This window comes from Erinaceus europaeus, chromosome 6 (genome assembly GCF_950295315.1).
Source record: "Erinaceus europaeus chromosome 6, mEriEur2.1, whole genome shotgun sequence".
Lineage (NCBI taxonomy): Eukaryota > Metazoa > Chordata > Mammalia > Eulipotyphla > Erinaceidae > Erinaceus > Erinaceus europaeus.
Window position 1 is genome coordinate 26713450 of NC_080167.1, and position 27538 is coordinate 26740987.

At 38.2% G+C, this 27538-nt stretch overlaps 1 protein-coding gene across 1 annotated transcript in view; it reads left to right on the plus strand.

Annotated features, from left to right (window-relative positions):
* ERO1B (endoplasmic reticulum oxidoreductase 1 beta) overlaps nt 1-27538 on the plus strand; it is an 81467-nt gene that overhangs the window by 22966 nt on the left and 30963 nt on the right. The window contains exons 4-8 of the mRNA XM_060191943.1: nt 2558-2599; nt 5473-5555; nt 12029-12102; nt 24564-24684; nt 25260-25306. Coding sequence (XP_060047926.1) covers nt 2558-2599; nt 5473-5555; nt 12029-12102; nt 24564-24684; nt 25260-25306 — 367 coding nt within the window. The remainder of the gene's footprint in view (nt 1-2557; nt 2600-5472; nt 5556-12028; nt 12103-24563; nt 24685-25259; nt 25307-27538) is intronic.

A 27538-nucleotide genomic window follows, 5' to 3' on the forward strand; every position in this document is an offset into this window, starting at 1 on the left:
CAATCCAGGGAAGCCTAGCCAGCATCCTGGTGGCATCTGGAACCTGGTGATTGAAAAGAGAGTTAACATATGAAGCCAAACAATTTGTTGAGCAATCATGGATCCCAAGCTTGGAATAGTGGAGAGGAAGTGTTAGGGAGGTACTCACTGCAAACTCCAGTGTAGTCCTGCTTTCAGGTATATATTTTGCAGTAGTTTATGGATACGTGTGCACATAAGCTCTCTCTCATAGAAACTGGTGTATATCTAGGTTATGGGACTTTGTTAGAAAGTGAACTACCTGAGATGAAATTAGAGTGTACTATTAGATGCAAAACTGTGTCATGACTTTTCGGACAACTTATGAAAAATTTTTTAAAGATTGTATTAACAAGAAAGAGAAAAGCAGGGCATTTCTATGACATAGACAATGCTAGGGATCAAGCTTGGGACCTCATAAGTTCAAGTCTGGCACTCTACATATGATACCACTTTCCAGACCACGCAAAGTATAGGAGATTTGCTTCTAACAGGTTAACCCATAGAGAGACAGCCTGGCATTCATTACCTTCTTTCAGTTAAGATTTTGTGTTTAAAATTGTGCTTGATAAGCTAATTTTTATAATTCATATATTATTTACTAAGGTGTAAAACTGATTTTTAGCTTGTAGAAAACAGTTTGGACCTACATACCATATTTACTCCACCCTGGGCTAAACATATGGTCCAAAAAATTTATTTTTGTCTTCCACATTAATCCAAAACTACCTAGATTTTTTTTTTTTATTTAAAAAAGGAGACATTAACAAAATCATAGGATGGGGGGTACAACTCCACACAATTCCTGCCACCCAGTCTCTGTATCCTGTCCCCTCCCCATTAGCTTTCCCATTCTCTATCCCTCTGGGAGCATGGACCCAGGGTCATTGTGGGTTGCAGAAGGTGGAAGGTCTGGCTTCTGTAATTGCTTCCCCACTGAACATGGGCGTTGACTGGTCGGTCCATACTCCCAGTCTGCCTCTCTCTTTCCCTAGTAGGGTGGGTCTCTGGGGAAGCGGAGCTCCAGGACTCATTGGTGGGGTCTTCAGTCCAGGGAAGCCTGGCCAGCATTCTGATGGCATCTGGAACCTGGGGGCTGAAAAGAGAGTTAACATACAAAGCGAAACAAATTGTTGAAGAATCATGGACCCAAAGGATGGAATAGTGGAGATAAAGTGTTGGGGGGTACTCACTGCGAACTCTAGTGTACTACTTCTTTCAGGTGTATATTTGCCCTGGTTTATGGATACGTGTGAACATATGCTCTATCTCCTGGAACCTGGTCTATAACTAGGTTTTGGGACTTTGTTAGGACGTGAACCACCTGGGATGGAGTTAGAGAATACTATGAAAGGAAAGGTCTCACCCGAGTGATGAAGCTGAAGGGTTGTCATTCCACACCTGAAGTCTCTGGACACAGTCTGAAGTGAAGCATGCTGGGGTGGCACTCGTTGTGTTGATTAGGTTGTGATCAGCGGATGCAATATTATTTGATAAGAATTGGGAGAAGCATACAGGAAAGTAGGCCCTACCCTAGGGTCCCAGGACTGGGGGAAATTTAGGCTGTATTGTGGAGATGTGAGGTTCCTGCTGTCTTAGGGTTCAAGAAGACAATGGATAGTTATTGTTAACATCACATTATTTAGTAATTGGGTTAACTTTGAAAAGTCCCTTTGTTAGAAATACAATCAGTTTTCCCCCCTCTCATATTAATTAAATAGTGATTTATATGACTACAATTTAATAGGTGTGTACATAAATGCCATTCCCACCACCAAAAGATTGTGTCCCATCCCACCCCCCGACCCCCCGCCGGCCTAGGAAGCCGCATGTCCATCCTCCCCCTCACCACAGGGTTTTTACTTTGGTGCCCTACTTTCAATTTAGTCAGATCCTGCTTTTAGTTTCCCTTTCTGATCTTCTTTCTCAACTTTATCCATTGCACTACCTAGATTTTTTTTTTTTGGATAGCAGTTTATAGCACAAATCAACATTTCATAGCATGTTTCAAATAATTTTGAAAATTTTCTGTCTCTCTTAGGGAAAATTACTTAGTTGTTTTTTTTTAATAGCATGTTATTTTTTTAAAATCTTCATTTATTACTGGGTAGAGACAGAGAGAAAATGAGAAGGGAGAGGGAGATAAAGAGGGAAAGACATAGAGAGACACCTACAGCCCTACTTCACCACTTGTGAAGCTTTCCCCTTTTAGGTGGAGACCAGGGATTTGAACCCCAGTCCTGTGCATGGTACTGTGCTACCACCTGCCCCCCACCTTTGTTGGGTTTTTAAACCTAAAACTTCATAAAATATTACATATTATATTGAGAGTTCTTAGAGTTGATTTTGTATATGTCATTTAATTTTCTGTACTAAATTAGGATAGCTCTTCAAAAACTGTTTCAACTCAAGAGTACTGTGAAAACTGGATGTGAATAAATGTATAAATGTCCTTTGAGTAAACTCAACAGCATTACAATTTGTGAAGAAATCTCAAACTATAAAGACCACTTAATCTTTTTTTTCTTGTTCTTTTAAGAGTAAAATTCCTGTTGGAATTAAAGCTGGAAGTTCTAGTAAAGTAAGTCGCTTTTCTTCCTTGACTATTTCTACTACATAGTGAAAGTCTTCATGTATTATTTGACAGACATTACAAAAGAGAACCATCATATAGTTGGTTGGTAATGAAAACAATTTGCCTCAAGACCCAAAATACCCTATCTAATTCTGATAGCAAAAAGAGAGTGGGTATATATATATTTTATTTTGTTGTCCTTATTGTTTTATTGTTGTAGTTATTACTGATGTCATCATTATTGGATAGGACAGAGAGAAATGGAGAGGGGAGGGGAAGATAGAGAGGAGGAGAGAAAGAGATACCTGCAGATTTGCTTCACCGCTTGTGAAGCGACTCCCCTGCAGGTGGGGAGCAGGGGGCTCGAACCAGGATCCTTACGCTGGTCCTTGAGCTTCACGCCATGTGCGCTTAACCCACTGCATTACTGCCCCACTCCCCGAGAGTTTATCTATTTTTAAAATTCAGTTATATAGCTTCTTTTAAACTATTTTGATGTATTTTTTGGAACCTCTAGAAGAACTGTAAAGTGTACCTACACTGTCATAAAAGCTATCAGCAGCCATTTGACATTTTCATTTCTCCAGTCTTCTGTTTCAATAAATAATACAGTCTCTTATTTACAAAATGGAATTATATTCTCTAGGTTAGATAATGATAGGATATCTTGAAGGCAAAACTCTTGTTGCACAGGTGCAGTGTCTGTACAATTCCACTGCTCCTAGCAGATTTCTTTTTCTCCTCTTAATTTTAGTTAGAAAGAGACACAGAAAGAGAAGGATGGAGAGACACCATAGTATTCCTCCACCACTCATAGAGCTTCTGCATGGTGCCACGCATGGTATTCCCATGTGATTCTGGGGACTTGAGTCTGGGTCCCTGAGCATGGTAGTATGTAATCTACACGGTGAGCTCTTTTGGCCCTGAGGGCTAGCACTTTTAAACGGTATAAAAGATTCCTTTATTGAAGATTATCTTTTTTATGACAGTGACACAATTTTACTTTGCCTTCAGTCTTTTAGGCAACCATTTACTTTTAATTGTTTACTGCTGGAACTACATAATAAAATAATTATATCCTCTCTGCTTCTGTAGACATTTTTTCTTTTGTTTCTGCTCATTCTCTTTTGTTGTTTCAGACCTAAAACAGTTTATACAAGACAGTTAAAATTCCATCTAAACTCTTTAAGTCTATACTTAGAAATAAGCTTACTGAGGGAGTCGGGCGGTGGCGCAGTGGGTTAAGCGCACGTGGCGCAAAGCACAGGGACCGGCGTAAGAATCCCGGTTCAAGCCCCCGGCTCCCCACCTGCAGGGGAGTCGCTTCACGGGCGGTGAAGCAGGTCTGCAGGTGTCTATCTTTCTCTCCCCTCTCTCTCTGTCTTCCCCTCCTCTCTCCATTTCTCTCTGTCCTATCCAACAACAAAGCAATAATAACCGCAACGAGGCTGCAACAACTAGGGCAACAAAAAGGGGGGGGGGGAATGGCCTCCATGAGCGGTGGATTCATGGTGCAGGCACCGAGCCCAGCAATAACCCTGGAGGAAAAAAAGAAATAAGCTTACTGGGAGTCGGGTGGTGGCGCAGCGGGTTAAACGCACTTGGCGCAAAGTGCAAGGGCTGGTTCAAGCCCTGGCTCCCCATCTGCAGGGGAGTCGCTTCACAAGTGGTTAAGTAGGTTTGCAAGTGTCTCTTTCTCTCCCCCTGTCTGACTTCCCCTCCTCTCTCCATTTCTCTCTGTCCTATCCAACAAAAACAACATCAATAACCACAACAATGTTAAACAACAAGGGCAACAAATGGGAAAGTAAATAAATTAAAAAAAAAAAAAAGAAAGAAGTTTTTTGTACCTTCCATGTGTGAGGACCCAGAGTTGAGTCCCAGCACTACATAGGAGCATCATGGAAAGCTCCACCCACCAGGGTCTGGTGCTGTGGTATCTCTTCATTCTCTCTAATTATCTGAAATAAAAAGAATGAAAAGGCCTGACTAGGACTACTATCACTCATGAAGCCCTGGTGCTAGGGGGGAAAAAAAGGGGAAAAGAATTACTGGATCATAGGCTATGCTTATTTCAACATAACAAGAAAATACCACATAACTTTCTAAAGTGATTATACATTTTGTTTTGTTTGTCTTTGTCTTTGTGTTAGTCTGGGTATAGCTTCAGTAGTCAAGGGTAGGGTTGGCAAGATAGCTCACTTGCATAGTGTTCTTGCCTTGTCATAGTACAACTCAGGTTTGAGTCCAGTCTCTACTGCACTGAAGGAAACTGATGTTTTGAAGTTTTTCTGTCTTTGCCCTTATATCTGAAAGAGTCAGCCTGGAGTGATGAAGTCCCAGTGATAAATAAATAAAATAATGGCTCATGGGTGTGTAAATATATATATATATATATTTAGAAATTTATTTATATATTTTTTATGGGAGAGAGGCAAAAGATGAGAAGGAAGGGGACAGAGAAGGAGAGGAAAGCATACTGCAGCACTGCTTCACTGCTTGTGAGGCTTTCCCTGTGCAGGTGGTAACTTGGGCTTGAACCCAGGTCCTTGCATATTGTAACCAGGTGTGCTATTGTTTGCCCCTGGCAAGCACTAGATATGGCACTAAATATATGCTGTCAAATTATGTTTCCAGGAGGATGTTCCCAGTTTATATTACTGTCATCATCCCAGTGTGAATCATTATCTTTTTAATGTATTTGCTTATTTAGTAGGTGGAAATTTGTGCCTTGTTTGTATTTTTTATGTTAGACATTTTGATAATAGGATGTCTCTACATTTAGTATACAGCATCATTTGCAGATTGACTTCTGCCAGTAGGACATGAAATGAGGAAATGCTTAGTACTAAAATTACTTATTATGAACTTCCTTTTAGTACTTGAAAGTGGCAAACAGTACCAAAGAAATAGAAGATTGTGAGCAAGCTAATAAACTAGGAGCGATTAATAGCACATTAAGGTAAGTTTTATTGCAATAGTAATTAAAATATTCTTATATTTACATGAGAAACTTGTTTTTCTTGTGATTTGATACAAATATTAAGTTTCAGTTGACTATTAAAAGGGAGAATTATGGACCAATGTAGTTGTGTAAATAAAGACTTTCATGTCTAAAACTCTGAGCTTCCAGGTTCAATCTTCATTAACCTTCAATCTTCATTAACCTTCAATCTTCATTAACCTTCAATCTTCATAAGCCAGAGTTCAGTAGTACTCTGATTAAAAAAAAAATGAAAAAATTATTCATTATCCTAAATTCCTGATAACTTTGCTTCCTCTTTTTAACTGATTTGTTCTAAAATTTCTGGAATATATGGTGATTTAATACATAAAATCAATAGTGATATGATAAAAAGTAAAAATTTAGATTAGCTAGCAAATGTTATGAGCCCATTGTGATGATTATAGAAAAATACACTTGAATTCCTTGAGTCTGAAAAATAATTATTCAGTCACTATATGACAAGTGAATGGTAAGAGTTACTGTTAATGGGCTAGGGAGACAGCATAATGGTTATGCAAAGACACTCTCATGCCTGAGCCTCCAAGGTCCCAGGTTCAAACCACCATAAGCCAAAGCTGAGTAGTGCTCTCTCTGCCCTCTTCTCTGTATCTTTCAGTAAAAGAAAGAGAGAAAAAAAAAAAGAAAAAGAAATAAAATATTTTTAAAATAGTTACTATTAACTTAGTGTCAATTAAGTTTTATTTGTCTTTATTTTCTCTGAATATAAACCCACTGTTAGAAGTAAAAATAAAGGATTTGTGTTAGGTTCAGGTTATGCAATATATCTTTACTAAACATAACTGTAATTGGGGCCTGATAAAACTAGCAGTTTTACTAATTTAATTTGTTGAATAATTTGAAGAATTTGGGCCAGTATTTGTTTTGCTAGTGGTGGGACTTCACTACTTCAGAACAACCTTTCAGATAGGGTGAAAAAAGGACAGGGAAAGGCACCATAATACTAAAGCATCTCCCAGTTTAGTGGTGTGCAGGCTTGAACCTGAGTCATGAACATGGCAGACAAGGCATGCTCCTAGGTTAGCTATTCTGCCATCCTGAAGAAATTTTAAGTGTAGAAAAATTGAAAGGAAATTTAGTGTACCCATGCATCTTCTATTCCAGGTGAATAGTAATATGTGTTTTAAAGAAAAGAGAATATACTACAGATGAATTTAAAGCCCCTGTGTTCTGTTTCCCAATTCTCTTTTATCTCTTCTTTGTTAGAGGTAAATACTATCATTAATTTGGTATGTATCAATACATGTTTCTGTTTTAAATTATATACTTTATATATAATTTGTACATATGCAAAATACAGGTTGGTGTATGTAATTTCATTTTTTCTTTATGTACAATACAATACTGTACATTCTACAGCCTTCTTTTTATACTGTTTATTTTGCTTTCTAGGTCTATCCTTATTAAACAAAGTTTTGTCTGATTCTTCTTACTGATGATTTTCATCCTATATTTATGCTATACTTCACTTACCTGTTTCATTATCATTGAACATTAGGTAGCTTCAGATGTTTTACTTCTACAAGTTGTGCCATTCTGAGAATTAGTTACTACTTTGTTTTGTGAATGCTAGGTGTGAAATTGCTAAATCTTGGGAGCTGAAATAGCCAAATAGGGAGACTCTGTGTTTTATTCCTGCAGCAAAGGAAAAGCTTTAACAATATATAGGGAAAATCTGCATGTAAAAGGACCTGAGTCCCAAGCAAGTTTTCATAGCAAGGCACAAAAAAGGTCAGAATCTAGGCAACATATACAGAGAGTTGCATTGACCTGTGAAAATTAGTCCCTCTATATGACAAGCTACAACTGAAAAGAGATCTGTAAGGTAGGTAATTTTAATCTGATAAACAGTGGGACAGTTTATAACAAGCTATCAATATCCTAATACTATTACAAATTGATATCGACAAAATTGCAGAAGAATTTATAAACTGGTTGGGAGTCACAGCAACAGCCTTCATGACAACTGTTGCAATTTGCTGTGAGCATGCCTGGTGCATGCCATATTGGAATTCAGTCTCCTAGTAATAGAACTTGGGTGCAGATTTCAAAAGGATCCCTCCTTTACAAACCTACAGATTGTCATGTTCTATTCTCCATGAGTCTCTGAGTATTCATCCTGTACTGAGACTTCAGCTTCCTTTCAGACTTCAATCCCTATCCACAGCAACCTCATGACTGCTGAAATCTTGCAACCTTGAACTCTATCAGTGCTAGACCCTTTTCCAGACACTGATAAGCATGAACCCTTGGTTTACTGCCCAGGCCTCCATCCTGGCCCAGCTTCTCAAGGAACATCTAACATAATGAGAAGATAGAGGAAATGCACCAAGACAGCAACTCAAAGCCTCAAGTTCAACAGAGCTATGGAAGCTTCCTAAAGACAATTTCTAAGCTACAGTCCTAAGGATGACCACTGAAATGAAAAGTTCAATGGAAGAAGTCTTCAACAAAGTCAGTGTAAGAGAAATCATGACATAAATCATAGAGATAAAGAATATAGTAGCTAAGCAGGAAAATATGGTAGAGGGGACCATCAGCAGAAAGAAACCAGATGTTGAAGTGGGAAGCTGGAAGATATGATAAAGGAAACCATTTTTAAAAATTAAAGCAAATGAAGATATGAGTTATGGGAAACCATCAAAGGGAGCAACATTCATATCAAAGAAGTGCCATGAGAGAGAAAAGGGACAGAATGTTTACTTAAAGAAATAATGGCTGGGAGTCAGGTGGTAGCGCAGTGGGTTAAGTGCATGTGGCGCAAAGTACAAGGGCCAGTTTAAGGATCCCGGTTCAAGCCCTGGCTCCCCACCTGCAGGGGAGTCCTTTCACAGTTGGTAAAGCAGGTCTGCAGATGTCTATCTTTCTCTTCCCCTTTCTGTCTTTCCCTCCTCTCTCCCATTTCTCTCTGTCCTATCGGACAATGACAACATCAATAATAACTACAACAATAAAACAACAAGGGCAACAAAAGGGAAAATAAATTTTTTAAAATATTTAAAAATTATTAAAAATAAAGAAATTAAAACTTAAAAAAAAAAAAAGAAAGAATGGCTAAGGAGCCAAACAGTGAGGCACCTGGCTGAATACACATTACAATAAACAAGAACCTGGGTTCAAGCCCCTGGTCCACACCTGCAGAAAGAAAGCTTCACAGGTAGTGCTGCAGGTCCCAGTCTCCCCCAACTTACTGTCTGCCCTTCACCTCTCCATTTCCATCTCCCCCTTCCCTCTGGATTTCTCTCCTTATCTAATAAATAAAAACATACTAAAGCAATAATGGCTGACACTTTCCACACAATAAGGAAGGAGACTCTCAAGTTGCTAAGAATTCCAGACAAAAATAAACCCAAACTGATGTATACTAAGACACAGACTAATTAAAATGGAAAGGGTCAAAGGTAAGAGACTCTTAAGAGCAGCAAGAGAAAAGCAGAGTAACCTATAAAGAAACCCCCATAAGACTTATCAGCTGATATGTCAACAGAAACTAAAAGCCAGAAAGGGATGGCAGGGTATATTTAGAGACATCAATGAAAGTCTACCCAGCTAGGTTGTCAGTCAGATTTAAAGGAGTGATGAAATGTTTTTTTAGATAAGACAGTTCATGAAATTCATTACAATTAAACTTGCCTTACCAAAAATACTAAAGGGACTTCTATGAAAGGAAAACACTGAAAAAAAACTCACTTATATGAGGTGGATAATGAAGCAAGTCAAATGAAGGCAGACCTTTGTAGACTGCAGAACTGATGTTACAAAAGATACTGGGGTAGAGAGAAAGGTCTGTGAGGTTTAAGGATGGAAGGGATCCAGTATACTGTGGTGGCAGGATACTGGTGGTTTGAAGAGGTGGGAAATTCTACTGTAAAAATATATATAATTTGGTAAATCAAACTTAACCTCAGAAAGTACATAATTTTAATTGCTGGATCTGAGGATTACCCACTTACAACCTTTCTTGAAATTGCCTTCCTAAGTCCTTATCTGGATATATACTACCTCCAGCATTGAGAATTTGTACTGTTCTTCCTATCTTTGCAAAAAACTAACATTTGCTGAGTGTGAATATCTCGTTTTGTTGTCTATGAGTGTGTTTGAGCATTATTCACTTACATATTGGTCATTTGAGTTTTTTTTAAGTATTCCATCCCTTCGTGAGGCCTCTTTGTTTACCTTCAAAGACTACTAGTCTGACAGGAAGACACCTTTAACCTCCATCCTGACACTAAACCCTGTGTTAATCCACAAAAAATTCACATATTTAGCATCATGTTCAAACTAACTTTTTGGAAAAGCTGGTCTATATAGATTTTTCTTTAAAGTTCCTTCTAAGTCATTTATAAATCATACAGAGTCAGCTCTGTTAATATAGGTTAACATTCTATGTCTTCATTATTATAAGTTGAGGAAGAATAAAATGAAGCAGTCAGTAAAACTCATCATGTAAAGATAGCCAAAGGAAAAAACTCTAAGTTAGTCATATTGCTAACAAATAAAAATCTACAACAAAATTGCTTTGTTCTTGACTATCTCGGTAGAACACCTACCTGATTAAATGTAACTATAGTCATCATTTCTACCTGTAACTAGAATTTATGCATTTTTGTTGTATGGCATCACATTTTCATTAACTATGATAAAAAATTTTCATTTGCTTTTATTATTAAGGTAATTATATATTCAGACTGAAGAAAAACACCACAGTAAATTTAATTGTAAAATTTATTGATGAAGGGGATCAGGCGGAGGCACAGCAGTTTAAGATCATATGGCACTAAGCACCAGGACCAGAGTAAGGATCCCAGTTTGAGCCCCAGCTTCCCACCTGCAGAGGGTCACTTCACAAGTGGTGAAGCAGGTCTGCAGGTGTCTATCTTTCTCTACCCCTTCTCTGCCTTGCCCTCCTCTCTCGATTTCTCTCTGTCCTATTCAACAACAAGGGCAACAAAATGGGGGAAATGGCTTCCAGGAGTGGTGGATTTTTGGTACAGGCATCGAGCCCCAGCCATTACCTTAGAGGCAATATATATTGATGAAGTTGAAGTAGTACAACCAACCTTACTATTTATTTATTTTATATTTTATTTATTGGATAGAGACAGAGAAATCGAGAGAGAAAAGGTAGAGGGAGAGACAGACACCTGCAGCACTGCTTTACCACTAGAGAAGCCTTCTCCTGCAGGTGGGGACTGGGGACTTGAACCTAGATCCTTGTGCATGGTAACATGTGCACTCAACCAAGTGTCACCACCCAGCCCCTGTTATATAGTTTTAACCTAGTTTTTTCTCTTTTGTGTAGTGAATAAAGAAAGATAACAGTGACCAGGGGAGAGAGAATCTAATTGCATACATGAGGCCCCAGCACCACATATGACAGAGTGGAGTTACATAGCTTGTCTTTCTATCTCTCTGTCTCTGTCTCTCTCTCCCCCTGCCTCTCACTCCCCTCTCTTACACACACACACACACACACACACACACACACACACAGTAAATTAGCAGATTCATTTTAAGGAGAAAAATGAAGAGAAATAATTTCTCTTTTATAGTTGCTGTTAATGTATTCAAGACAAGTCAAGAAAGTAAATAAAACTTAGTGAAAATAGTTGAAATTTTCTTTAACTGAACAGTTTTATCAATATGCAAAGTCAGAAATTAAGAAATTAAGAGGGGCCAGGTGGTAGTGCAGTAGGTTAAGTACACATGGCGCAAAGTGCAAGGACCAGCATAAGGATCCCAGTTTGTGCCCCTAGTTCCCCACTTTCAAGGGGATCACTTTGCAAGTAGTGAAGCGGGTCTGCAGGTGTGTCTCTCTTTCTCTCCTCCTCTCTGTGTTCCCCCTCCCCTCTCGATTTCTCTCTGTCCTGTCCAACAACAATAATAATAATAACCACAACAAGGGCAACAAAAAAAAAAGGGAAAAAATAGCCTCCAGGAGCAGTGGATTTGTAGTGCTGGCACCGAGCCCCAGTGATAACCCTGGAGTCAGAAATTAAGAAATTAAGAGTGCTGTAAATACAGAAACCGTTTAAATTAAAATAACCATGACTCTTAAGTTAATTCATAATTTCAGAAAAATTATTATCACAATTGCTAAGTTAATTGAAAAGGCCAGCTTGATTGGGACTTAGCTTTATTTTATATATACCTATAAATTTCTAGTCAAAGCAATTATTGTTGAACTATGGCTAACAGTATAGTTAAGAAATGTCAGTCACTCATAAAAGTTAACATCTAATTTTCATGTAACTTCTTTCCTCATTTGTCATGTCACCACTAATAATTGAATTTGTGATGCTGTCTAATAGTGATCTCCCTTATTTTTATCTTATCTACTTTTAATTATAGTAGACTACAGTACTAAAAATGTTGACAAAATTTAATTTTTCTTTTCCTTCTTCCAATAGTAGTCAAAGTAAAGAAGCATTCATTGACTGGGCAAGATATGATGATTCACAGGATCACTTTTGTGAACTTGATGGTAATAAAATAAGCTATTATAATTAAATTGTCTGAACTTCACCTTTTTACAAAATACTGAAATCAGTGAATGGAACTATAATACAATGGATTTTGCTATGTGGATCTTATTATTCATAATGATATGTTTCAGTATGTTTCAGGCCTTGTGTTAAGTAGCTTACATAAATTATTTCTCAGCTCTACAGCTACCTTAATTGGTGTGCATCATTTCATATCTGAAGAAACTGAATCTCAAACTAATTTTTCAAGATCATATACTCTAGGTCTGACTGAATTCAAAACCTGTCTTTCTGACACACCTTCCTGACACACCATCTCCTATGAGCCTTCAATTCAAATCACTTAGTTATAGGTTTTTAAATATATTATAAAAATATCCACATGAGTTTGCTGGAGAGCTCAACAAACTTACATAGAGACAACTTCCAGTTTTAGTGAGAACTCTTAATTTTAATTTCCCTCAACACTTTTCCAGAAAGTACCCCCGAGTGGTACAAAGACAGGGCATTATTCAGTTATCTTGTAAACGATAATTGAAATGACTACTTTCTTTATGTATAAAAAGATATTCCCAAGAATGTTCTGAGTAAAATTAAATCATTCATTTCATTGCATTAATCTTTGCCTTGGAATTAACTTTATTTTTGGTGGTGGAAAGAATATGGGGTTTAAGCACAAATAGAAACAACATAAACCCTTCTGAATTCATAAAAGATCTTCAGTAATCATACTGCTTTCTAAAGGTTTTTAAAAATTCATACACAGAATCATATATTAATCTAGTCTATAACTGAGTAAGTTACAGAACTTAGTTTTAAAAACAAAAAATTTGGGCAGAGGGTAGATAGCATAATGGTTATGCAAAAAGACTCTCATGACTCAGGTTCCAAAGTCCCAGGTTCAATCCTCTGAACTACCATAAGCCAGAGCTGAACAGTGCTCTGGTAAAAAAAAAAAAAAAAATTCTGAGAGATGCTATTGCCTTGGTTTATATAATTTTAGCAAGAACATTTTAAAAGATGAAGTTTCTCTAGGTATCTGCATATAATAATGGTAATTTAATGCCCTTATTTGATGTCTCAAATTGGCGAATGTTTTGCCTAGTTGAATACTTGCATCGCTGCTGTGCTTTTTCATATGTTCTTTGATTGTCTTTCTGATCATATTTATAGTGTTTCACACTCATGGGTACTTCTTTCCAACTTCCCATTATACACATTCTTTAATAGAAACAACCTCAGTATTTAACAGATTTTTCAGATCAAAAATTTATTTCTGTGAATTTCACAAATGTTTAATAAATAGCAGATTTCAAGGATCACTTAATATGATTGACATGCTCAACTGTTGTTAATATAAAGAACGTTAACTACTTTTTCCCAACTTTTATATTTTTACTAAGATAACATTTGTTTACAAGCAAATGTTTTTATTAGGGAAATAAGGATTTGCAACACTGTTGTCATAAAGATACAATTTCTCATCCTTCTTGATAGGTGTCAACACACCACTCCTTCCACCAGCTTGGCTCCTCCTCCATTATCGTGCATTGGGTCCGCAATGTCTTCTCAGACTTAGATCTTCCCCTGCCTGTGTTAACTACTTTTTAACATCAGTTTCATAGATTGTTAAAGTAGAAGAGATATACTATAAAATTTACATAAGAGCATCCTTTTAAAGTTTTTAGGGTTACACAATTTAGATAATTAGAAATTTATATAGTTTCTGTAGATTTTAAACTTCTAAAATCTTGCTGCTGGCTGAAACACCCATTTTTTTTTCTGAGAAATAATGCTCATTTGTTTTCCAGTAACTTAAACCTACAGTTGTTAATATTATCAGAGTAACTGTAGTTTAAGTTACCTAAAATCATTTGAGTAAAACAGGGCATCAAACAGTTTATTGGAATATATTTAGACACTCCTTTCTCTTCTGTTTTGTTGTTGGTACTGTCTTTATCTGAAGGGAAGCTGATCCATATTGATCAAGCAGTAGGTTTCTAAATAATTAACAGTTTAAGGTAACTTGTTCTCACTAACCTTACCTTTTGTATTGTCTTGCTTCTTCCTTTGCTTCAGGTTTCTGCTCAAATATCACGTCATCAGAGAAGGTTGCTTTAACCTTCCTATCTAAAATCATCACTGTCACTGTCTGTCACCTTAGCACCCACAGGGTACTCAGGGATACTTGAGAACATGTGGCTTGTTATTTAGAGTTGGTGATGGAAGGATGTAGACACAACCCAAAGTTCATACATTGAGAATTTTTCTCTGTACATTTAGTTGGCTTATACTATCATTGTGCTTTACAGATGTTTTGGGGTCAGGGAAGGGAAGGAATTTCTGATGTCTTAGAAAATGGCTGCATGTCCTCATAATACCAATGTTAAATTAGGGCAATGAAAAGAAAAACTAGTTGGAAAAAAATCATTAGCAGGAAAGAAAAACATCAACTCAAGTTAATGAATTCCCAGAATTAAACATTGTGGTTCAATGAAAAAAAATGTAATCTTTTCATAATGGTTAGCATGGTCAAACAAAGAGAAATCCTTTAGAGCAATGTTGTAAAGAGACAAACTTAAAAAATTTTTTTTTAATTTTTCCTTTTGTTGCTCTTGTTGTTTTATTGTTGTTGTTATTGTTGTTGATGTCATCATTATTGGATAGACAGAGAGAAATGGAGAGAGGAGGGGAAGACAGAGAGAGGGAGCAAAAGAGAGACACCTGCAGACCTGCTTCACCGTCTGTGAAGGGACTCCCCTGCAGGTGGGGAGCCAGGGCTTGTGAACCGGGATCCTTACCCCGGTCCTTGTGCTTCGTGCCATGTGTGCTTAACCCACTGCGCTACCACCCAAGCCCCAGAGACAAACATTTTAAGGGGAATACATAGCTGAGGATCTAAGGAAAATTGCCTGAGTGGTTGATACTGTTGTCCAAATGAAGTTTATGACTTCTCTAGGAACAAAGTAAACTCTAGTCTCAGGTCATTCCAGGTATAAGGATCTGTTTCAGCCATCATGTATAGAAGGGGGGTACTCAGCCTGTGCTTTGCTTTTTCACATATTTCTTCTCACTCTGCAGGTCATGGATCTCTTGTCAGTATAGGTCAGGGTCAGTGAATTGTAAAACTTTCGTTTGAATTTTACTGTAAACACCATACTTGTATAAATTTCATGTTTTTTTCTTTTTTATTTATTGAATAGAGACAGAGAAATCAAGAGGCATAGGGAAGATAGTGAGGAAGGGAGACAGAGAGACACACTTTGCAGCTTCACCACTTTCAAAGCTTTGCCCCTGCAGGTGGGAGTCAGTGGCTTGAACCATATTCTTTTTTTTTAATATATATTTATTTCCTTTTGTTGCCTTTGCTGTTGTAGTTATTATTGTTGTTGTCGATGTCATCTTTGTTGGATAGGACAGAGAGAAATCAAAAGAGAAGGGGAAGACAGAGGGGGGGAGAGAAAGACAGACACCTGCAGACCTGTTTCACTGCCTGTGAAGAGGCTCCCCATTAGGTAGGGAGCCGGGAGATTGAACCGGGATCCTTATGCCAGTCCTTGCGCTTTGTGCCACCTGCGCTTCACCCTCTCTGCGCTACGGCCCAACTCCCTGAACCCATATTCTTAAGCATTGTTACATATGTGGTCAACCAGGTGTGCCACCACCTGGCCCCTTCTTCATAGTTTTTTCTTTGTTTTTACTTGATAAGTTGGAGAAATTGAGAGGTGAGGGATGATAGAAAGGGGAGGAGAGTGACACCTTCAGCACTGCTTTCACTGCTTGTGAAACTTCCTCCCTGCAGATGGGAACCAGGATCTTGAACCTAGATCTTTACACATGGTAATGTGTGCACTCAGCCAAGTACACCACTACCTGTCTTCTCTTATTTGTGTTTTTCAAATATTTTAAATTTTGAATCAATCTGTTTCGGGGTATCTCTCTCCCTCTCTGGCGGGGTGGTCTCCAGGGGAAAGGTAACGGGCTGGTTCTTTCTCACTCACGACAGGGGTGACACGAAGTAAAAGACACCAGGGGACTCTTAGTGTGCCTAGAATCTGAGTCCTAGAGTCCCAGAATCCTAGAGTCTGTTTATTAGCAAAGTGGACATGAGTTAAATAGAAAAGCACTGGAGGTAATTATTGTTGAAATATGTCAGAAATTACAGGTCTCTTAACAGTCAGCATGCGCCTAAGCTAGGGGGCTGGTATGACAGGAATTGATGAGATACAAGACAGTTATTTTCCATGACACAAGCAACTTAATTATCCAAAAGTATTTGAGAGAAGCATAGGGGTTGAACCCGTAGGGTGAGACAGAGAAGATGAATATCAAAAAGCCATATAGATTGGAATTTCTCTTGTCTGGGGTCTGAGGTGTGTGATGAAGCGTGTGATAAGGTGTGTTCTTCTGTGATCATGAGGTGACTTGGAATGAGTGAATCTGCGGCCATGTGGCCTGCGGTTAATGGAGGGAAGTACTGGGGCTTCTGTGGGCTTGAGAATCAAGAAGGAAAGAACCGAGTCTGAGTTTCCCCCCTTATGCTCACCTTGGTTGAGAGAGACTTATCAAGAGGTTATCTTCTCAGACCTCCATCCAAAGATGGGGGTGGTTCTTCCTAAGCTCTATCAGGCTTACACATGTTCCCAACAAATCTGGGTCCCTGGATAGATTCTTTTTATCCATCAGTAAATATTTTTTAGTACCTTACCTTGAATAATGGAATTTCTATGTATTATTAGATGTAGAAATAGTCAACTATCACATATACATGCTTCATAAGATGTATAAACCACTCAGTGATAATAAGTTATAATTAGCATTGTATCCTTCCTTCATCAAAGTACCAAATAGTTATTGGAAGGCATGGAACAGGATGCCATTTCCTCCTTGTGATTATGGGTACTTTCCGCCTATTGTTGAAATGTCAGTGATTACTATTGAATTTGGGACATATGATACCAGAAAATGAAACAAAGAAGAACTATATTTTAAATGCCATATTTGGCCTCTCTTTTTGTTTTTTGAATGATAAATTTTTATGTACCAAGGATGAACACAGAAGCAAGTAGAAATTTGGCAAGACAACCTTATTTGTTGCCAATTGACTGAGAGAAAATACTTTGAAAATGTTTTCTCCTACTGGAAAAATACTAGTTGATTTGGATTATGAAATCCTTTACAAGTTCAGGAAGATGAGCAATCTTCTAAAGCTGAAAGTCTTGCTTTTCATCATTTTGTCGTCTTTATTTCAATATTTGCCTCTATTTTAAGTTATCTGCCTGTATATTATTGATCAATTGCACAACACCAAAAAATGTAGGAAGGTACTATGATTACAGATTTGTGTAGCTTAGTTAGAATTTATCTGTAGGCATGAAAGCATATTTCCCCTTTCTACCTAGAATGTGAGCCTCTGTTCTTTGGAGAGTGCTGTTAAAATGTCCATATAGTGAGAACTCATTTGAGTTTCAACACAGAAAAATGGTTAATCTTAAATGTTTTGACAAGTTCTTGAATTTTTTTTAAATTATACTTATTTATTGGATAGAAACAGCCAGAAATTGAGAGGGAAGGGGGTGATAGAGAGGGAGAGAGACAGAAAGACACCTGCAGACCTGCTTCACCACTTGTGAGCTTCCCCCCTGCATTTGGGGTCGGGCTCAAACCTGGGTCCTTGTGCACTGTAACATGTACTCAAGCAGGTGCTCCACCGCCTGGCCCTGTTCTTGATTTTTTAATTATATATTTATTTATTGATCGTCATCAAAGCCTTGCCACTCTAGGGTGACATTCTCAGATATACAAAGAGGCAGAGAGACAGTGAAAGAGCCCACACGCTGTGAAGCTTCCTCCCATATGTGGGGGGTAGACTTGAACCTGGGTGGCACACATGGCAAAGCAGCACACTACCCAAGTACCTACCAACTACCTCTTTTGCCAGCCCTAGTTCTTGAAGTTATTTTTTTTCTTTAATCATTTTTCACTATGTATGGAGGAAGGGGTTCATTTTTAACAGTGTAAATATTGACACATGGGTACAATTTCATTCTGTCCAGGACTCCAGGGTTCTTTTCTGCCCCTCCCTCCCCCTTCTTTTCCAGAGTCCTTTGCTTTGACACAGTACACAGTGCCCAATCTACATTGCACTTTGTGTCTTCCATCCCTGACGCTATTAAGTCCTGCTTATAAGATCATCCAGTAGTTGCCTTCCTCCTCCTCTCCCTCCTCCTCCTCTCCCTCCTCCTCCTCCTCTTTTTCCTTCTCTTTGGCTTATCTTAACATGATGTCTCCAAGTTCCATCCAAGATGATGTAATGGAGATAACATCATAATTTTTGTTGTTTATAAAACAGAGATATTGACAAGACTATAGGATAAGAGGGGTATAGTTGCACACAATTCCCACCACCAGAACTCCCTATCCCATCTGCTACCCCCTTAAAAGCTCTCCTATTTTTTTTTTAATCCCTCTGAGAAAATGGACCCTGGATCATTATGGGGTGCAGAAGGTGGAAGGTCTGGCTTCTGTAATTGCTTCCCTGCTGAATATGGACGTTGGCAGGCCTATCCATACTCCCAGCCTGTCTCTCTCTTTCCCTAGTGGGGTAGGGGCTAGGGGAGGCAGGGTTCCAGGACACTGGTGGGGTCATCTGCTCAGGGAAGTCAGGTTGGCATCATGGTAGTATCTGGAACCTGGTGGCTGAAAAAGTTAAGATATAAAGCAGAACAAATTATTAACTAATAATGAACCTAAAGGCTGGAATATTAAAGATGAAGATTTGGGGGTCTCCTTTTTGGAAAAAGCTAGTAGGTCTATTTTAGGTATATTCCAAGGGGCCTATGACTTTTCTAGTTTTTGTCCGAGTCTGACAGATAACATGCAGGTGGACCCAAGTTACTGTCTGGGGAGATGGTGTTATAGTTGGAAGCTTCATGGTTTTTAATAGCTGAGTAGTATTCTATCATGTATATATACCATATATATTTTTTAAAGTATTATCTGTATTGGATAGAGACATCCAAAAATCAAGAGGGTAAGGGCAGATAGGGATATATATATCCCATCAGCCCTGCTTCACCACTCATAAATCTTTCCCCTTGCAGGTGGGGACTGGGGGCTCAAACCCAGGTTTATTACATTATTACATGGGTGCACTACCACCTGACCCCTGTACCACAATTTTTAGCCACACATCTGTCCTTGGACATCTGGCTTCCTTCAAGGTTTTTGCTATTACAAATTGTGCTGCTATGAATACACAGATCTCTTCTGATGGTTTTGTTTCCTTTGTGTAGACACTGTTGAATCATAGGATAGGTTCATTTCTAGTGTTCTGAGATATCTTCAGACTATTTTCCACAAGGGTAGGACCAATTTACATTCCCACCAGCAGTGCAAAAGTATCCCTTTCCCTCCATATCCTTCCCAACATTTGTTACTATTTCTAATGTTTGACACATCCTAACAGATGTAAAGTGGTATCTCATGGTTGTCTTGGCATTTCTCTGATAATCAGTGACCCTGAGCACTTTCTCATGTGTCTCGTGGCCCTTTGGATCTCTTCCTTGGTGAGGTTCTCTCCAAGTTTTCTAATGGGGGTTCTTTGTAGCTTTACTAATTTCTTTATGTGATTTAGTTATTTAATGTAATTTAGCCCTTTATCTGAAGTATGTTGTACAAAGATCTGCTCCCACACCGTAGGGTGTCCTGTTAGGGTGGTGGTATCCTTTACTATGCAGAAGCTTTTCAGTTTGATGTATTCCCAGTTGCTTATTTTTTTATTTTGTTTGCTCTTCTGTTGGATTTGAAACTTTGAAGACTTTTTAGAAGAATGAATCATAAACTGTTATGATAATGTTTTCTTTTATGTGTTTGACAAGTTCTAGTTTAATGTTCATGTCTTTGGTTCACTTGGAGTTGACTTTTGTGCACAGTGATATATGGTGTTCCAATTTCATTCATTTGCATATTTCAATCCAGTTTTCCAAACACCACTCGTTGAAGAGATTCTTCTTTTTCTATTTATTGTTTTGTGGCCCCTTGTCAAGAATTAGCTGTCCATGGGTACGGAGTGGTATTTCTGAACTCTCAATTCTATTCAGCTGGTCTTGAGTATCTATTTTGGTTCCAATACCTGGCAGTTTTGTGTTGGTATGCTTCTGGGATTCCTTCTGTTACATTGCTTGATGTTGTGGTCTATTTACATGGTCATTCCGTTACATTGGTTTGGTCTCACTCCCCCTGCCTCGGGGAGATTTTGGTTTAGTCCTTGCTACTTTGCCTTCTTCCTTCTCCCAGCCCCCTATCCTACATACTTCCTTGGTTCCTGACTCTTCCACCGGAGGAGAGAGAGGAAAGATAGAGAAGGAGAAGATTGTGATCAAGCTAGAGATAGCTTAGATTGTGCTGTGTTCCATGTCAATAAAGAAATACTGCTCTCCACTCAGCCATGAGTCCCTGGTTGTCTGTCTCCCGCCTGCGAAGCTAGCCCGGCATACTGGCGCCCTGAACTGACTGACAGTTTTGGCTACAGTAGCACTAGTAGTACAGTAGTTTAAGGTCAGTAAGTATGATCTTACAGTTTTTGTTTGTTTGTTTAACTATAGCACTAATTAGCTCTGGCTTGTGGTGATGTGGTAGACTGAACCTGTGACTTCAAAGCTTCAGGCATGAGACTCTTTGGGCATAAACATTATGCTATCTCCTCTCCCCTTCCAGTAATTCTCAAAATTACTTTGGAAATCCTAAGAACTTTATGGTTCCAGATAAAATTTTCTAGTTTTTATTCTATCCATTTAAGAAATTTGTGGCACCTTGATGGGGATGGGATTAAATTTATATATGGTTCTGGGTAGGATGGTTATTTTGACAATGTTAATTCTTCTTATCCAAGAGCATGGGCTATCTTTCCATTTCTTTGTATCTCTTTCTACTTCCTTGAAGTATGGATAGTTTTCAGTAAATAAGTCTTTCATTTCCTTTGTTAACTTTATTACTAAATACTTGATTTTTTATTAGTGATTTAATAATGATTGACAAGATTGATAAGAGGAGTACAATTCCATACAATTTCCACCAACAGAGTTCCGTATCCCCTCCCCTCCATTGGAAGGTTCCCTATTCTTTATCCCTGTGGGAATATGAACCAAAAAATCTTTATGAAGTGCCGAAGGTGGAAGGTCTAGCTTCTGTAATTGCTTCTCCACTGGACATGGGCATTGACAGGTCAATCCATACCCCCAGCCTATTTCTATCTTTCCCTAGTGGGGTAGAGCTCTGGAGAGGTGGGGTTCCTAGACACATTGGTGAGGTCATCTGCCCAGGGAAGTCAGGTTGGTGTCATGGTAGCATTTGCAACTTGGTAGCTGAAAAGTTTTAAGATAAAGCAGAAAATTTTGTTTAATAATCAGGAACCTAGAGATAAAAGTATAGCAGATGAAATTTGGGGTCTTCATGTTCAAAGGAGGTAGGAATATATATATATTCCAAGAGTCCCATGACTTTATTAGTTTGACTGAGCCCAACTGCTAACACGCAGGTGGGCTAGGAAGATGGTGTCAGAGTTGAGGATAAGACTAGAAAGCTAGATCAGGACAGAGAGAAGCTCCCAAATATGAGGAAATTATATAAATACTATTAACTATAGACTCCATTGATCTGACCTAGGGCCCATGTCTATTCATATTCAGCACAGAAGCCTGTGTAACCTCTGCATTACTGTAGGTCTAAGCTCACATCCTCTGGTCATAGTTAGGAACATTCTATGCTGCACTCATTTCAGGACCAGTCTTCCTCGAAGTGGCAGAGTGTGTTGATCCATCCAGCCTCCCTTGTGAGAGTGGGGCAATTTCTACCACTGTTCTACTTTGAGGACAATGTCCTGTGGAGGCCCACAAGATGGTTTATGATGTTGTTCCTTATAGAGATGTCCATTTATGATGGTAAGAGGGTTCTGTTAGAGGTCTAGGTCCATCATATCTATGTGAGAATCCCAGGATTCCCTGAGTAGGGCTCTGGATGATGGGGTGCCCTGGTAGTGACCAAAAGGGCCATGATTAAAATGTTCCTGTCTCTTGCCCTCATCCAATTTTTGTACTCCTTACTTTATCTGATATGGTTGGACTTAGAGTGATTGAGGGAAGTGAAATGGGGAGTAGGTGAGGAAGATACCTATTTCTAAGTAGAAAGCATTTAAGTACCTCATGTTTTCTTTTTTAGGTCTTTCTGCTTGCTTGCTGCACTTATTAAGTCACTGTAGACTATTGCGCACTTTTACTTTAAGGTATATATTTTCCCCCAATTTATAGATACATGTGCACATGTGCCCTATCTCACGGTCCTGGTCTATATATGATTTCTGTAACTTTGTTAGGAAGTGTGCCACTTCAGAAATGGAACTAAGGAGTCCTATGAGCTAGGAAAGGTCTCACCAGAGTATTGGAACTGGTGAGTTGCCACCGCAGGCCTGGCATCTCTGGAGACAGTCAAAGTGAAACATGTTGAGATGGTGCTGGTTGCATTGATTTGGTTGAGATCAGGAGATGCAGTATCAAATGATATGGATCAAGAGAAACATGAAGGAAAATGAGCAAAGCCCCAGAGGTTCCAAGACTGGGGAAACCCAGGTTTATAGAGAATGAGGAAAACTCCTTGCTGTCTTAGAGTTTAGGAAGGCAATAGGTAATTGTTATTATTATAACCAAGTGATTTGGGAACCTGATTTATTTTGAAAATTCCATGGTTAGGATTTACTGTACCATATAAGACCTTACTATGATTTGTGTCATTTAATGCTATTTACAAATAACTATATCTTATACACTGGCAAGACCAGTTACTTCTGGTTTCCTTGGGCTAAGATTATAGGTGACTTAATATTTCAAAAATAATTATTAGGAATTCATTAACAGTTTAAGCCCAAAGTTAAAATTCAGTTTACTCAATTGAAACCTTAAGTGCTTAGATTGAAGGAATATATAGTCAGAACTGAAGTCTAAGCATTAAAAAGCTCAAGACATTCGATCTATTTTTCTCCTCTCATATTGATTAAGTAATGATTTATAAAACTATAGGTTAATAAGAGTATATGTTAACACTATTCCCTCTACCAAAGGTCTGTGTCCCTATACCCCAACCAACTACAGTGGAGCAGAAAAATATACCTTTCCCCACACACAACCCCCAATTTTTATTTATTTATTTATTTTGCTGCTGTAGTAAAAGGAATCGATTTCTAGATGTCTTCCTCTTCTAGTTTAGTGTTTGCATGGAGGAATGCCACTTATTTTTGTATATTGATTTTCTAATCTGCCACATTACTATATTGTTGAATAATTTCCAGTTTTCTACTAGACTCCTTAGGATTTTCTATATATGCAGTCATATCATCTGCAGATAGTGACAGTTTGACTTCTTCTGTTTCAACCTAAATCCCTTTAATTCTTTTCTCTTGCCTTGTTGCTATCACTAGGACCTCCAATACTATGTTGAATATTAATGATGATAGGGGACGTATTTTAAAATGTTAACTTTAGTTAAAAAAAAACAATAGGGAGTCGGGCTGTAGCGCAGCGGGTTAAGCGCAGGTGGCGCAAAGCACAAGGACCAGCATAAGGATCCCGGTTCGAACCCCGGCTCCCCACCTGCAGGGGAGTCGCTTCACAGGCGGTGAAGCAGGTCTGCAGGTGTCTATCTTTCTCTCCTCTTCTCTGTCTTCCCCTCCTCTCTCCATTTCTCTCTGTCCTATCCAACAACGACAACAACAATAATAACTACAACAATAAAACAACAAGGGCAACAAAAGGGAATAAATAAATAAAATAAATATTAAAAAAAAGAAAATTAAAAAAATGTTTTTAAAAAAAAAACCAGTAATGTGTAATTTTTGCTAGTACCTGTAGCTCTACAAAAGATTAAATTTGAATGACAAAGTTACTGAGCCATTTGCTTCATAAGTTCAAGACAAGGGTCAAGGGAATATTGTCTTTTTTTTAATTTGAAATATTGATGTAATACAATGCTTGCTAACAGAATTAATGTTTGCAAGCATGAGTTTAGGTAGGTACATAGATAAGAACTTGTTTGTAATATTAAAGCAGGTAATGATTATGCTATATCTTTTCAATCCTGGGTAGTTAAGTTTACAAAATGATTAGTATCTCTGGTAAGGCAAGGGGTATTACAGTGTTTTAGGGAGAATAGATATCCAATGCAAAGGAGGAGATTAAGTCTTAAATCCAAGCTACTATAAGTCCAAGCTACTCTTAAGTCCAAGCTATTATAAATCTTGGGTCAAATATAGTAACGGTGTGTTAACTACCAGTTAAGTTGAAATTATTTAAAAAAAAAAAAAAGCAGTATTTCTCCAGTTTCTGGATTGTTCTCTTTGCTGTATAGTGCTAAATTTTAGATAAACAGTAAAGTGTGCTTTTTTTAAATGATTTTTTTTTTTCTTATTCAGATGAAAGATCTCCAGCTGCTCAATATGTAGACCTGCTGCTAAATCCAGAGCGTTATACTGGCTACAAAGGTTCCTCTGCATGGAGAGTGTGGAATAGCATCTATGAAGAAAACTGTTTCAAGTAATGAGGGGGGGTAGGGGAAGGAGGTGGGAGGAAATGTGGGAGAGGGAAATAGTTGTTTGTGTTGGGGGGGGATTATATTATTGTAAAACCAGAAGCTGAAAGATAGCTCACCTGGTAAGGTGTATATCTTGCACACACACACAGTCCAGGTTTGAACCCTAACACTATCTGGAAGTTCCATGGCACTTGGGAAAGCTCTAGGCTGTGGTTTCTCTACCTACCCCTCCCCAGCCTCTGTCACTCTTTCTAAATTTAAAGAATAAGAAAGTTGGGCTGGGGGGACAGTATAATGGCTATGCAAAAGACTTTCATGCCTAAGGCTCTTAGATCTCAGATTCAGTCCCCAGAATTACCATAAACCAGAGCTGGAGCAGTGCTCTGGTCTCTCTCTCTTTGTTTCTTCCTCTCTCTATCTCACTTTCATTAAAATAAATAAAAACACATTTAAAAAAATAAATAAGTTAACCTGGAGTCAGTGAAATAGTTGATGTATGTTCCTCAAACCCCCCCCCCAAAATGATAAATTAAAAGTTAGACTGTTTTATGTCTGAGTTTTATATTTTCTCTTTCAGGCCTCGATCCGTTTATCGTCCTCTAAATCCTCTTGCACCTAGCAGAGGTGGGTTTTCACATTATTTTTTTGTGCATTGCGAGATTTGAAAAATGACTTTAAACTTTACTAAAGAGAGAAAAATATTTTAACTATTTATTTTGCTTAATTTGAGTGCCCAGGAGTTTAAAGTTTGTTGTTAAGTTTCAAAATTTCTACATGTCTTATACAACTTCTATCATTTACTGAGTATCTGGCATGTGCTAAGTATTAAACTAGGAATTTTGCGTAAAACAAATTAGGACGTATGAATAACTCATATAGCAGGAACTCTTAAAAATCTGGATGCCCAACCCCATACCAGTCAAGTCAGAATCTTTGAAGTTAGGGCTCAGGTATTGATATCGTTTCAGCTCTCCAAATTATTCCAGTTTGCAGCCAAATTTGAGAGCCAACTGTTTATAAAGTGCTTTTCAAACTTCAGTTCGAATACAAATTACCTGGGAACCTTATTAAAAGTATATATTCTATTTCTGTAGGTCTCGGGTGAAGTCCAAGATTCCAAACAACTCCTAAATGAGCCCCAGGGTCGTTATCTCATACCATAATTTGAGTAATTAGGATGTAGACACATTTCAGAAAATTAGCTTGCTTAAATTGGGTTCCTTTAAACTTGCAGCATCCAAGAAGGTAGTCTTTGGCACTAGAACTTATTAGTCCATGAAATGTGATTAATGTAAAAATAGATTTTATATTTTACTTAATTTTAGTGTACTTAGAAACTGAAGCAGTAATGTCATGCCACTGAAGAGAACTTTATTTTGGTAGAACTAATTTAAGTCTTGCATCACATGACGTAGCTTTTGTATTCTAATTCATGTATTACTTTTTTAATGTGGCTATTAGAAGAAATTAAATGGCATGTATTTGGCTTCGTATTTCTATGTTATAACATTGATCAGGACAATAGAGGTTACATAATATAAAACTATTGGGCAAATCTGAGCCCAATTCTGTGATTTTTTTTTTTATCATCTCCAGAGATCACTCTAGGCTGACTTTTTTTTCCCCCTCTTTTGTTTCCCATTGTTGTTGTTGCTGTTGTTGTTGTTGGATAGGACAGAGAGAAATTGAGAGAGGATGGGAAGATGGGGAGAGAAAGATGAGACACTCGGAGACCTGCTTCACTGCTTGTGAAGCAAAACCCCTGCAGGTGGGGAGCTGGGGGCTTGAACCAGGATCCTTACACCAGCCCTTGCACTTTCCACCATGTGTGCTTAACCTGCTGCACTACCACCCAGCCCCCACAGCTGACTTTTTCATATAGAAACAGAAGTAGAGGTGTATGAGGGGAAGGTGTGGGAGGAGAGACCACAGTACCAAAGCTTTCTTCAGTACAGTGGGAGCTGGGCCTGAATATGGCTCACCAGGCAAACACACTATCCAAGTGAGCTATTTTGCATTCTCATATCTTCTTTAGACTATTATCAACTTAAGGTACTGAATTTCTTAGTGTACTTTCCTCGTGCCTTTAGATATCTTTAAGAACCAAAGAGATTGGTTGGATGAGTGACTGCTCTTAAATGTTCTTTCTATCATAATGTGGCAAATATTATTCCAAAAAATTCTTTAGAAACTTCCTAAAGAAGGGAGTTGGGTCACGGTAAAATAGTATACATGGCTTCTTATCCTTTATCTCTTTTACTACTTTTTTCATCATTTTATTGGTGGGGGCTTATAATTTACAGCACAGTTGTTGACACATGGGTACAGTTTTTTTTTTTATCTCCCCATGATAGGTGTCTGCAGAACACTCTCCCTCCAACTTAGATCCTTTTCCACCAAAGTCCCCCTACCAACCTCCCTTCTCCTTCTCTGACCATCTTCCCCAGAAACTTTGCTTTGGTGTAATACACCAAACCCAGTCTGAGTTTTACTTTGTGTTTTCCCTTTCTGTCCTTGGTTAAGTTCCACCTGTAAGTGATACTCATCTGGTATTCATCCTTCTGTTTCTGGCTTTTTTCACTTAACATGATTGTTTCACGCACCATTCCATATAAGATGAAGAAGGTGTATTCATCATTCTTAATAGCTTAGTAGCATTCCATTGTGTGTGTGTATGTGTATTTACATCTCTCTCTCTCTCCATATATATATACAATTTTCTTAGCCACTTATCTGTCACTGGACACCTGGCTTCCAAGTTTGGGTTATTACAAATTGTGCTACTATGAACATTGGTGTACATAGATCTCTTTGGGTGGGTGTATTTGCTTCCTTTGGATATGTGCCCAGGAGAGG